This window comes from Lissotriton helveticus, chromosome 4_1 (genome assembly GCF_964261635.1).
Source record: "Lissotriton helveticus chromosome 4_1, aLisHel1.1, whole genome shotgun sequence".
In the NCBI taxonomy this organism is placed as follows: Eukaryota; Metazoa; Chordata; class Amphibia; order Caudata; family Salamandridae; genus Lissotriton; species Lissotriton helveticus.
Window position 1 is genome coordinate 290,644,911 of NC_136063.1, and position 13,572 is coordinate 290,658,482.

Here is a 13,572-nt window from a genome sequence, read left to right on the forward strand (position 1 = left end):
ATTTTTCTAGATTCATACTTAGCCCGTTCCTTTCTGAGAAATTACTTGTTGTATTTATAAGGTGTTGAAGGCCAACGGGAGTTCGGCTTATTAATATTAAATTGTCCGCGTACAGAAGGTTAGACAGACTGTAGCCCCCTAAGTTTGGGGCGTGATGATTACAGTTATCAAGGTCTGCGGAGAGGTCGGACATAAAGAGATTGAACAGGGTCGATGCGAGAACGCACCCCTTCTTCAATCCTTTTGTGGTTGGTATTTCCCTTGACAGCAATTGCCTGACCCCAGTTTTATTTGAATCCAGGTTTCTGTGTGAAGTAAAATCAATAGATTCAAAAGTTTTGGATCTACGTCCCAGCCTGAGAGCTTGTTTACTTGTGGAGTCTATTAAAAGAGAGAGAGCTAAAATGTTTGTCGTTGTCCCTGTGTTTTTTTGGAAGCTAATCTGGGCAATGGGAATTAAGTTTTTCTTTGATGCCCATTCCGTTAGTTCTTCTAGTAGGAGACCCGAGAAATATTTGGCGTCAATGTCTATGAGGGCGATGAGCCTGTAGTTCTTTGCTTCGCTCCTATTGCCTTTTTTGTATATCGGGGCGATAATTGATCCCTTCCAGGAGGTCGGGATTTGTTCTGCCACCCAGATTTTCATAAAGAGTGGGAGCAGTTGCTCATCCCAGTAGTTTGGTTCCTGCTTATAAAGGACGGGGGAATTCCGTTTGGTCCTGAGGCCCCCTCTTTCCTGCCTTTCGCAATTCTTGTCTTGATCTGTTTTATTGAGCCTGGGAAGTTGGTCTCCTCGTCTAATGGCTTTGGGGCCTTCGGACACTCCACTCGGACCCCTGAGTCTTGTCTTTTTCCATTTGCTTTGTTGTTGGAATGGTGGGCTAGATGTTTTACCCAGGCTTCTTCTGTTATATGGAAATTTATTCCAGGGGCTTTAGGATTATCTATTTTGTTTACTGTATACCAGAATCTCGCGCTGTTGTTAGCTTTTGAGTCGTAAAGCAATTTAGCCCATGTTTTTTCTGTGGTATCCTGTTTTATTCGCCCCAGAATCTTGTTCTTCATGCATTTTAGTTTCCTCAGCTCGGTCTGTAAACTGTTGTCGGCCCCATTTTTTCGCAGTCCTCGGAGTGTTCTGTGCATGGCGCTTTTTATTTGCCTTAATTTGCTGATTTGGGGTGTCAAAGGATACGTTTTTGGATTGTTAGTCGGCCAGGTAAGTAATTCCTTTTGGTTTATTGGTTCATAGGTATCTTGTGGAGATTTGGACTTGGAGTTAGCTGGTCCAAAAGTTTTCAGAAACATTTCACAGGTGCTTATATTATGACTATGACTAAATAGGCTTTTGACCTAAAACAATGGATTCATCCTGTCCAGGCCTCAAAAGAATTTTTAACTTAGCTAGATCTTCCCAACCAATGATGTGTAGTCTATTAATGTCAACATACACTTTTGTCTGAATACTCCTACCTGGACATTGCAGCGAGGACCTAAAATAACCAAATAAATCAATGGCATGATCCCCAAACGCTTTGGGATGAATGTCAGGCCTTTCAAGCTTAAATGTGGCATGCCAATACAAAAGTAAGGGTTTATCTGCCAAAACAGTGATTGGTGTTCAGAGTCAATAGACTTCCCCCCCCTTATTGCTTCTGTCATCATGGGTCTCACCGCTCTTGTGTCCGCCATGTGGTTGAACAAGGTCACCAAATGGGGAATGAGCTCCGATCCAAATGTCTTGCAAAAGTGGGCCGTCAGCCCATCTGGCCCGAGGCCTTGTGAGGATTCTGAGTCCTCAGTGCTGCCGGACCTCCTCCTCTGTGATTGGGCTCCCTATCCACTCATTTTGTGCTTTCGTTATTTGGGGTAGATTGATGTTGTCTAAGAACGCCAGCTGGGCTTGCGCTGTTGGTTGTTCTGCTGTGTATACTGTTTCGTAGAAGCTCTGATATACTTGTGCCTAGTCAATGTCTGACCCCGTGATCCCTCCCAGGCCATCCTCAATGTTCCCAATGTAGTCTTTCTCTCTTTTGACTCGTAGTTGTCGTGCTGATGAGAGCCTACTTTTTTGCTCTGGTCATAGCCTATCCGCTGCAATCTCGGTAGGCTAAGTTCTGCTCGGTTGGTGTAATTGGTGTTTAGTTTCCCCCTTAATGCTGTCACCTTGCGTTGGTGGGCTAGAGTCAGGGTGTCTTTGTGTTGCTTTTCATCTGTGGCAAGTTCAGCCTTCAGTGTCTGTCTTTCAGCGGTTCTCTGTTCAGGGTGGAGTTCAGGGTAATACATTTCCCCCTTATCACCGCTTTGAATGCGACCCATGTGATAGAGGGAGCGGTGTCCCCTGTGTTGTTTTGAAGGAAGTATTCCTTTATTGAGGTGCGGAGCTTGTCCCTCAGTAATCTGTCTTGGGTCAGCGAGTTGGGGAAGTACCAGAATCTGTATTTGGGTGGGGGGTGGGGAGGGTGCCCAATCCAGAGTTGTTTTCTATAGGCCCATGATCTGATAGTGTGATTGGATTTATGGATGCCATGCGTATGGCCTGTACCAGGGTGTAGCTCACAAAGGTGTAGCCTATACGTGAATAGCTTCTGTGCAAGTATGAGAAGAAGGTGTAGTCCCTGTCCTGTGTCCTGTGGATGCTGTGTTCGCCAGGTGTCTACTAGCCCTAGATCCGCAAATTTCCTAGCAGTGTTTTGGAAAAGCTGCCCGTACCGTGTCTGGTGGCGTGTGTGCTATCTAGATTGGGGTCTCACGTCAGATTAAAGTCTCCCATAAGAATAATTTCCCCTTCTGCAAATCCTCACAGCCTATCTAAGAAAGACTGTGTGAAGGGGATTTGATTGGTGTTCGGGGATTATAGTGTGGCAAATGTGCATACACGGCCCCTGAGCTGGCCTTTAACCATTACCGTCCGTCCTTCCTTATCTGCTTTATAGCACATTGGGGAGAACCTCAACGATTTGTGGAACATTAGTGCTACCCCATTATGTTTGGAGGTTGTGGGTGACCTGTATATGCGGGGTAGTCTCAGTGGTGCACTATGTGTTCTTCTGATTTCTTCAGGTGTGTTTCCTGAAGGGACACTATGTCATTCCTCCTATCTGTGATGTATTTCCATATTTTCTGGCGTTTTGCTGGAGTATTCAGGCCCTTCACATTCCAAGTTAGTGGTGTGATCGCTGAATATTTGTGTCTCAGCTAAATTGCTTGGTTTCTCTGTCCCTGCCCCCTCCCCTGCGAGGTGGAAGTGTTCCGTCCCCCTCTCCACCTTGTCCCTCCCTTTGTGTGTACCATGTACCATTGTGGAACTTTTAACTTTAAACAGAACATTACAACATAGCTTAACATTCCTACATCACAGTATCATTAATACTGTTCCACTCAGGTAGTGGTCTTGCCCGCTTTAGCGCAGGTGTCCCATTTTGGCTTATCTGAGTAGGTGCCCCATAGGGGTTCGATGTATCCAAGTGTCCGGAATGTTCTTTGTGCAGTTCATGTAATCATTGCCGGCTAGCTTCCTGTCATTTTCTTCTGCTGCTTTGTGCGTTTTTGCGTGTCCCACTAATGCTTTTCTTTGGCTGGTTTGGAGGATTCTTCGATGTTGGAAGTTGGTGCCTGTTCTTCTTGGGGGATCCCTAATAATTTCGCTGCTTCTTTAAAGTCAGTACAGGAGTATAACCCATAGACCAGGTTGAGATCTGGGTGAGTAAGCAAAAGTTAGCGACAGTGTCTCAACTGGATTCAATGAGGAAAGCAAATACATATGTATGTACACGTCATTACAAAAAGGAAAGAGGGAGACTCCTGGTAGTTTGTTCAAAAGGGCTCATGTCATCATATATTTGAAATCGCAGTTTATACAGAACAGTTATATCAGCACTGTGAGCATAAATTGCAAAGGCAACCCAAAAAGGAACTTGGTGCACGTTATGTTCGTGACGTAAAGGTGATGGCGCAAGTGAGAAGAAAACAGCGGAAGGCGCAAAGTGACAAAAATAATGTACAGGGATCAATGGTTCAACAAGAATGATTATTTACAATGATAGAACACGTTTTTAGATTTTAAAGAACCAAAGTTGAATGTGCGCCATGAGTTGCGCTGTTAGGTAGGTCGATGTATTGGGAACCTCAAATGTTAGGCCGAATGGTATGTCCACCGGTATCTGATCTTTTCTTGCGACAGCTTATCCGTTGCCGGTCTAAATTGTAGGCGTCTGGACAATGTGGCTTGAGCAATGTTCTGAAATAGTGCGCATGAATATCCCTGAAAGGTGACGGTGTCCGCCTTGTGTGCCGCTTGCAGTATGGCTTCTTTCACCGGTAATGAGTGGAGTTTGACCAGAACATCTTTGGGGTGCTTTTGAAGGCCCTCCTGCCGTGGGCCTACGCGGTGTACCCGTTCAATTTTTATTTTAGTTGTCGCATCATTTAGCAGCTCCGAGAACAACCCTGTTACAAAGGCCTCCATATTCGGACCCTCCAATGATTCCGCCAGATTCCTTATTCGTATGTTTCCTCTACTAGACCTGTTTTCCAGGTCTTCACACTTTAGGACGGCTGGCTGAGGCTGTGTTCTCATTATGTAAGCCGCTTCTTCCATGTTGTGCGCCTGATGCTCCAGTTTTTGCACTTTGGCTTTTAAGCCCATTGTTCTTGTTCCCACTGAGTCCACATCGTTTGGAGCGACACTATGTGCCCGTTAATGTCTGCTTTCAAGTTTTTGATGGATGTATTCATGTCCGTCCTCAGTTCCTCCCTTTTTTCCCTTTTGAAGTCCTGCAGTGAGGCAGTCCTCTTTGGTTAGGGCCATGGTTTCATCTGTGGTCGTTGCTTAGCTGGCCTCCGCTGCCGAAAAGTAACAGTACACCCTGTTTTCTTTGGTCGCATAAGGGCGACCCAACGGTGACACCTTAACGCGCGGACCGTTAGGCCTAGTGGCGTTAGCACCCTGACCCTGGTCTTCGTAAGCTTCCTCCCAAGTTTCTGCGCTGTCTGATGTCTGGTTTCAGGATTCCATCCAGAGTGGTAGAGAATAACTGACATTTGATGCTTCTCGGTTTACTGGGACCCCTGATTAATGTCTGGCTCTTATCTCCATTTAAGCTAGAGTGAGGCCTATATAGCTGGGTTTGCGGTGCGGCCGCCGTATGCCATTATCCCTCCTGTTTTGAATGTGCCTGCCTGGACTCACCGCTGTTTCCCATCACATTCTCTGTCTTGCCATGTATTTGTGAGAGCTTCTGAAGCTGTATTTCTTCCTCTCGTCCAGAGCGTCATTAGCCTTGATGTTCCCCCTGTTTTTCGAGCCCCGCTCCTGCAGTCCATTATCGTTTGGTTCTTCCCCTTGATTTATTGCTACCTTCATGCCCACATCGGGCCTTTCTCTTCGTTAATGGTGGGGGTCGGGGGGGCAGCCTTCTGTATAATGTTTATCTTCACTGTGTCAAATGGGCTCAGTATCCCAGATTCTTCCAGGCCCCATGACCGCCGCAGCGTGAAGTCCGTTTTATTGGTATGGTGCATTTTGTGAGGGGATCAATCGCTGCCACCCGTTCGCCTCCCCAGCCACTTATTGCTCTATGTGTCCCGACCTGGTGCCATTTTAGGGTCAGGTACGGTCGGATTCGATCTCCCGGTTGATTCCCGGAGGGTTTCTCTTCCGCTCCCGCAGCCGCTCCCTGTCTCTCGCCGCCCCGTTCGCTGTGGACCCACCTTCAAGTAAGGGTGCCTTTGGGGCCAATGATCTATCTTCTTCATCCGGCAGCTCACGGGCGACAGCGCCTCCTCTTCCTGCGAGTCTGCAGTGTGGCGTATAGGCCGTCCTGCCGTCGCTCTGGGAAGTCCGTCGGCTTGGGGGGGGGGGGGGGGAGAGGCTCCGTCACTCCCCGCAGCCGTCCTCCGCTTTTCCTGATGTCCCCTGCTCTTGCTCGCTATTTCTCAGGATGCTGTCACTTTGGGGCACCGCTCCGTGTACTGTTTCAGCTTCGGCCTTCCCAGCCCGCGCCGATCATCACATACCTCTGTATAATCTGGTGGCATCTGGCAATTTCGGTCGGGTTTTCTCGCTTCCGCCGGTGGCTACTTTATCTATGTTACCCTCTCGGTTAGTTTCATGCCATTATACTCGCTCGCTGTAAATTTTTCCCATGATTTTATAATTTGCTCTGCAGAGCCCTCGTGGATTACGTCCACTCGGCCATCTTGGTTGGCCACACCCCTATTGAAAACATTTTGACCTGCAGTGGCAAAAAGCAGATGCACGAGGAGCAAAAATAAAAAAGTGATGTAGTCCAGCATATTGCTCTCTTTTAGAAATACAGCCAATTTTTTAAAAGCTCCAACCTTCCCATTAAAATTGCAATAATTTGTATATTTTTTGTTTGTGAATTAAAGAAAATATTTCAAAATTTGTTTATTTTCTATGTGTACCTTTTTCTTTAGTTCTGTATTTTTTTTTTTAAAGTTCTAATTGTAAACATTGCTTAGGCTGGGGTCCACTGCTTCCAGAAGTGTAATATTGTGAGTCCACAGAAGTTAAAAGGTTAAGAAATGCTGAATTCAATCAACTGAGTTTCATTTTATGCAGAATGGGGTTTTAATGGCATTTTAAAAGTTAGATGGTCCTCTTCATACTGAGCAAGACCGGTATTTGGAGTTCTTGACCCAGGGGATGTGAATCACAATGTGGGATGTAGAAGTGAACCTTACCTTTAAAGCGTAGAGGAGGGAAGGCATGGGCAGGTAATTAAGATGACATGGGATAGTTACGATGTGGTCATTCTTGACCCTTTCAGATAAAGTGCCAGCTTAACTTCTTTTTTTTTTTACTCACTACAACTACATAGGTTGTCTTTCATGGATACATAATCCTGTGGTATTGCTAAGTCAATAGATAAGTTACTGTAAATGCTATGGTAAAAATGTGAATTTCTGGAACTTACCAATAACCGTGTTTGTATAGTGTCAAGGATCAAGAAATTATGTCATTGGGCTACACAACGTTGATTATGATTGCAACAAGAAACTAAGAGATGGAACCCCATAACTAAATAAAAACAATAACTGTGAAATAGAGTTAGAAAGTATTATATAACAATCCTGTTTTAAGTAAGTTTCTGTATGTGGGTAAATTGAAGGCAGCTTAATGTAGGAATGAAGATTTAGGTCCCAGTCGTTAGATTTTTCTTATTAGAAGACAGGGTTTCAGCTCAGGACTTGTGCACTCAAGTTTAGATGTTGTTGTACTGTATGCAGTAAGACAAAAAGCCTGGAGAAGGGGATCTTTGTAGCTGCTGTTGCAAGTTAGTGGAGTTACACGGTGCATATAAGAAGTAATTAGCCATTGGTCACAGAGTTTGTGAGGCTAATGATTTGCAGGCGAGGCTTTAATGGTGTGACCATATCTGGAGTCTGCTTGTTTGGTTCAATGTTAATACACTAGAAGGAAGGTTTAAGAGCCCCAGCTTCGGGATGGGGTGCTCTGATGTATTTACTCGGCCAGCTGAACACACACCTGTCTACACAAATTCTTTATATTAAAATTGACAATGTCTGTGTGTCTTGTTTCTTCAAGTCTGCATTTGTTTTTACAGATGACTTTTTAGACATCATTGAACGAGCTGTCAAAGTTGGAGTTCAAAAGGTACTGTTTAGCTTACCTTAAATATTCATTTACATTTTTTATTTCTAGAAACTCTTCGCCATAAAATATGTGCAGTGAGATATCGAAAGCCTTAGTGGTTAGTCCATGGGCTACCAAACATAAGACCCATGTATTAACCCGAATCACACATCCTATTCCCAAGGTGGACTGCTGCTAAAATGGTATCTGAGGCCACATAAAGAGTGTCGGGCGGGGAAGTGTAAACATCTTTAAACTGCATGTGATTACATTATTTGCCTGATCGCTTATTGTGGCTGGCGATAAGCTGTGGAGTGGAGACAAAGAAATATTAACAAGCATTTGCAAAGCAATAGGTCTCGCATTTACACGAGTTTGAGCTATTGGCATTGTAAATGACAATGCCTTTTATTTATGTTTTGGGTTTTAAAACGTAAATGAACGGCATTGTCATTTACAATACTAATAGCTTAAACTCTCGCAAATGCGAGACCTATTGCATTGCATTAAAGAGCCTTCTCGACTGCTTGTTAGATGGTAAATATCAGAGGCAGAGACCGGTCTGCAACATCTTCAAAGTAGTGATAAATAGTGCCGTGAAGAGGATGTGTAAGTGTTGTAAATTACACAGACACAAAGTGTGAAGTCGGAGTTACATAAGATCCGAGCTATAAACACTAACACAAAATGCTCCAACACCTTTCGCTCTGTGATTACACTATCGTGGTTTGGGAGAAAGAGCGGGAGGGCTATTTCCTGCCCTCTCTGTGATTTGAGTGTGCAGTGTGGCATTGCATAATGTCATTGCTATCTTTGGTCTAATAAAAAACGCTCCAGCTGTTTCAGGGCGGGCTGTCCTTAGGGCAGGCATGGAGGGAGGGAGGGAGGGAGGGAGGGAGGGATGGATGGTCCCGGCTGCAGCTCTGGCCTCGTACAATGCCCCTGTGAGCGAGAGGCACTGAGGTGGTGGTATTGGTGGTGGTGGCATTGGTATTGGTGGTAGTGGTATTGATGGTGGTGGTAGTTTTATTGATGGTATTGGTATTGGTGGTGCTGGTGTTGGTGGTGCTGGTATTGGAGGTGGTGGTATTGGTGGTGGTGGTATTGGTGGTGGTATTGGTGGTTGTGGTATTGGCATTGGTGGTAGTGGTATTGGTAGTATTGGTGGTGGTGGTATTGGTGGTGGAAAGCACGTGGGTGAGAGAGAGCAGCAAGGAGCACTGGTAGGGAGGTGTCGGAAGGGTTGTGCATAAGAGTGACAGCTGGCAAGCACTCTCCTGGGGTGCTTAACTAAAAAAAAAATAAAAAAAATGAGTGCCTTACCCTCATTATTTAACATGTTATTAAAAAATAAAAACCAGGCAAGCCGCACACAACGAGACGCGCGGCCACATTATTTAGTATGTTTAAAAAAAAAGGAAAAAATGTGCCCGCCATTGTTACTAATTAGGAACAGTGTGCCACGGTGCTTTGTAAAAGCAGGCTTCCACTGTGAAGGAAAAAAAAGCCCCGCCGCCATTGTTTGTATGCGCCCATGTTGTTGTTCATTTGAAATCCGTCGCCTTGCTGAACTTAACCATAACCAGTGGTAGAAAAAAGAAAAAAAGTACAGGTAAGTGTAACAACAAAGTAAAGGGGCCAGTAGCAATGGGAGGATACAAATGACAACTAACTAGGAGGAGGGATTAACAAGCCTATTAAGGAATCCAACATAGCATTTACGAAGGGCAAAGACACAAGGAAATGACAAATGTGGGTGGAGCTTCTCCTCCATACAGTCCCTACAACAGATCGCCAGAGCAGCGCTTGCGCGCTGGCTCAGGCTCGACCTAAAAACAGGCCAGTGGCAACCATGGTGGTAAAGAATATGGAATGGACACTGCCCAGTAAGCACTGACTTCCCAAGACCCAGTAAAATACGCCCACAAACTGACATGATGACACACAAGCCAGAGTGTAATGCAGTAAAACCACAGAGTGATATGCAACAGGGGGTACTAGTGGTATCATTTATCCATTTTTTTATCTTCTCACACATAAAGGGTTTTTTCCAAAATGAATGCAGAACCACATACTAGAATAAAAATAAAGAAACAGAACCTGGTAACGACTAACATGATTGAATGTGAGAACTGTTTCGAATACACAGAAAGCCATTTATGGTAAGGGTACTACTTTGGGGCAGAAGACATTCATGACGTGTTTATGCAAACATGTTAGGCACATGTTTGTAGATACAGGGCAAACCAACAGGTTGGATACATAATGTGTACATCTGGATGATCATCGTCTATGAGTGTTTTAGGTACTTATGAACATGCTTAACCAAAGAATGCATACATTACTAGTGGCACAGGTTAAATTCTGTTCACATTATTGACTACATTACAGCAATACAGAGTAATTAATAATCCAATATTTTCCTGGTTTGGCTATTACTCAGAAAATAGATTTCTGGTTTGGTCACATTGCAAATCCACCTTAGATAGTACCCAAGTGCTTGAATGACATATCACTACATTCACAATTGCTGGTCACTGCTGCTTGTAGACACACAGAACATGTTTGGTGTTTATTACGTTTACAATGTCAATGTCACATATTTGTACTTTCTTGTTATCAAAAGAAAGAATATGTTTTGCTGTGGCCAACTCTAAAACATTTTCATTTGTCTATGTTTACATTTCTTGTTGAAATGAAGGGCCAGTGCAAGACATTTTTGTAACGGCTTGTGTGAAATATTATATAACATTGGCTGAACCACTTTGAAAAGAATTTCTTTTTGCAGTCACACAATTCTGTGATATGCTCAAAAGATGATGCAGCAAACACATGACCACAAAATGGTTAATTAGGAAAGAGAACTCTTTCCCACCAGTAGCAAACGTGGATGGAACATTAGCTGTGCACAGCAACTAAACTGCACGTTATGCATGATGTTTGCACACTTCTCTTGCTGGTGTAATAACAAAGCTATAATACACATACCATCACTTATTCACCTATCTCTAAAATATTTTAAATATTTGACACCAGTTAGTGGTGCAGCACGTATTAAGTAAAACCTAAAATGGTTTAAATCTGTTTTGATATTGGGTTTCTCATGCAGGGAAGTTTCCTACCGTCACTGGCACGTCCCTTCCCCTGTGCTGTGCATGCTGACAGGCAGGAGGGAAATTCGAATAAATGCAGCTATCAAACCTCTCTCCTTATGCAACCTGTTGGCGCAGAGCATTACACTGCTACGCCCTAGAGCAGCAGGGTCTTGCATTAATTTGTGGCCATTGTATCAAATCCAGGGAGAGGAAATAGAGCCACCCTCGGAGCCACAGCTGCCAGTCTAGGATCCACTGTAAACGCAACTCTCTCACCTGGCATGCAGCTCTGGCACTAGGTGCCCATTTTATGATAAAATGACTGGCTCTTCATAAGCAATCTTCGGGGCAAAACCTTACCTTCTCTATTACCTGTCGGGGCATGTCCCTCCTTGTAGTCTTACAATTATTAAACAATGACGCAAATTCTTTACATTGCCCAAGCGGCACTCCCTGAAACCTGCACCTCACTGACATGCACCGGTCACACTAGCGACTTGGGAACCCAAACACAAAATCTGAGCAGAGCCTGGATACCAAGGTGCCTGGTCTACTATGGATTCGAAACAATAGGCACTAACTATCAAGGCATGCTCAGAGACCCAGGTGCCACAGAGCGTGGGCAGCTCTAAGCCACTATTCACTGGGGCGTGCACAAAGACAGCAACGTTAATGAGCATGTGCAGAAATTAAACACTTGTATTCCGAATATTAAACGGCTCGTTAAAAAGCATGCATGCAATGCACAACAAGCATTTGCGATGCAATAGGACTCGCATTTACGCAAGACCTATTGCATTGCAAACGGGGGCGAGAAGGCATGGACAACGGGAGTGCAGGCGGGGGGAGGAGGCACGGACAGGGGGGGAGGGCGGAGAAGAGAAGGCATTAGAAGAACCTCATTAAAGAAAATAGTGCTCACAGTCTAAATTACACATACCTGTAACACTCGAAGTAAAGGGGCCAGTAGCCATGGGAGGATACAAATGACAACATGGCTGTCATAAGGAGGGACTAACAAGCCTACAAACCAATCGGAATGCAGCATTTACGAAGGGCAAAGACATAAGCCAATGAAAAATATGGGCGGGGTAGTGGGCAGGGCTTACCTCACGTACTGAACTACCACAAATCTGCACCAGCGCAGCGCCTGCGCGCTGACTCTAGGCTCGATCTAAAAAAGGAGGAGACAGACCATCTCCTCATATGCACCCCAGATCAATAACGACTTTCCTGTATCTATCAGGACAGCCCTAATACTGCTCCAATTTGGGCTGAAGGCACACCTCTCTAAAGACCTTTGCCTCGCGACTAAGTAATAATTCACCTCCACTCTCAGAACCCATATTCCTCTCCATTCACTCAGTGACTCTATCTTTGAATTCCCCCTTGACTGTGCTCTTCTGCAGAAGAAGCAGAAGAGCACAGTCAAGGGGGAATTCAAAGATAGAGTCACTGAGTTAATGGAGAGGAATCTGGGTTCTGAGAGTGGAGGTGAATTATTACTTAGTCGCGAGGTTAGTATTACACTATACAAATATCACATACTTTCATATATACATATGCTACTAATATAAAAGGGATTACAGATGTAACATTGAATTATTACCAGGATGGATGTATTTTAATAAATAACTACTGCAGAGACAGAGGAGCATGTGCAAATGGTCATTATAAACTACTGGAGTGTAACCATCAGACATAGTTATATCTCAGTGAATACTGTAGACTACGATTAACCACATGCACGGTTTAGAAGTAGGTTACCTTCTACAACCACATATGAAATTATGTACTTTTGGTGGGGTCCATGGCAAGTGATCTTGAACCTTTTTTCAGCCTTTTCACATTCAGTTGAAAGGATATGGATAACTAGCAGCAAAACAATTAATTTTGATAATGGAGTTTTTGAGCTACAGTTGTTGCACTGTTTGATATAAATGTAATGCACTCGGTAAAACCAACTGTATTGGATTAGCGAACAACTCTTCGGTTGTCACCTTTAAAAAGCAGACATCTGAAAAGGAGTAATGAAACAAAAAGGGGCATTGAATTATAAAGTGCCTCTTAAAGTAAAGTCACACTTCTATTTCTTCTTTCCCCAGTGCCAAAAGGAGGACTCTAGAATGCCACTATGTTGTTCCATGTGGTTTCTTATTTACGTGACTTTGTCACCCTAACTTAAATATATATGTAATATATGAAATATAAGTGGTAATCTACAACCTTTGCCCACCACCGTTCGCGCCTCCCATTCACCTATTCAAATATAAAAATATGTTTGGCCTCTCCCCAAACTAGGCAGCTTCTCCCATTCTTCAGAACAACAGTGCTGTCACATGTGTAGCTGGGAAGCGGTCAGGCTGACAGCATCATAGATAATTACAGCCACACTGCCTCTGCTTTCATCTAGTGTCGACGAGTTCAGAATGAGGCAAGGAAGCGTTTTGTGGAAGTAATAATGCGAGGAGTGGAGGGTGTGCAATGTCTCCTTCTCCTTTGTTCCTCTCTGCTCTTTGAAGATCTCGAGGACGGTTTGGATCCACCGCACTACATCAGCTTCTCCACCCTTTCGCTAATGTATTTTGAGGAACAAGCACGATAGAGGAGGTATTGTTAATAGGAGTCTCCTATCCTCCACTTCTCATTGGTCTTTACACATCCAGAGGAGACAACTGAGGGCTTTGTGATATTATTCCAGCGAATAGTCAGTATGGTTGTACACTAGTGTGACATCACATTAGTTGACAACAGTTGCCTAAAGTTTTGACTGTGCCACTCCAAAGCACCTAGAAGTGGTGCCAGCTAGCACAGTTACCATTAAGATCTGCTATGTCAGTGCATATCTCCAGAGGTAGG

At 44.2% G+C, this 13,572-nt stretch overlaps 1 protein-coding gene across 1 annotated transcript in view; it reads left to right on the forward strand.

Moving 5' to 3' along the window:
• Positions 1–13,572, forward strand: part of TATDN1 (TatD DNase domain containing 1) — a 216,552-nt gene that overhangs the window by 77,626 nt on the left and 125,354 nt on the right. The window contains 1 exon segment of the mRNA XM_078686792.1: positions 7,590–7,639. Coding sequence (XP_078542918.1) covers positions 7,590–7,639 — 50 coding nt within the window.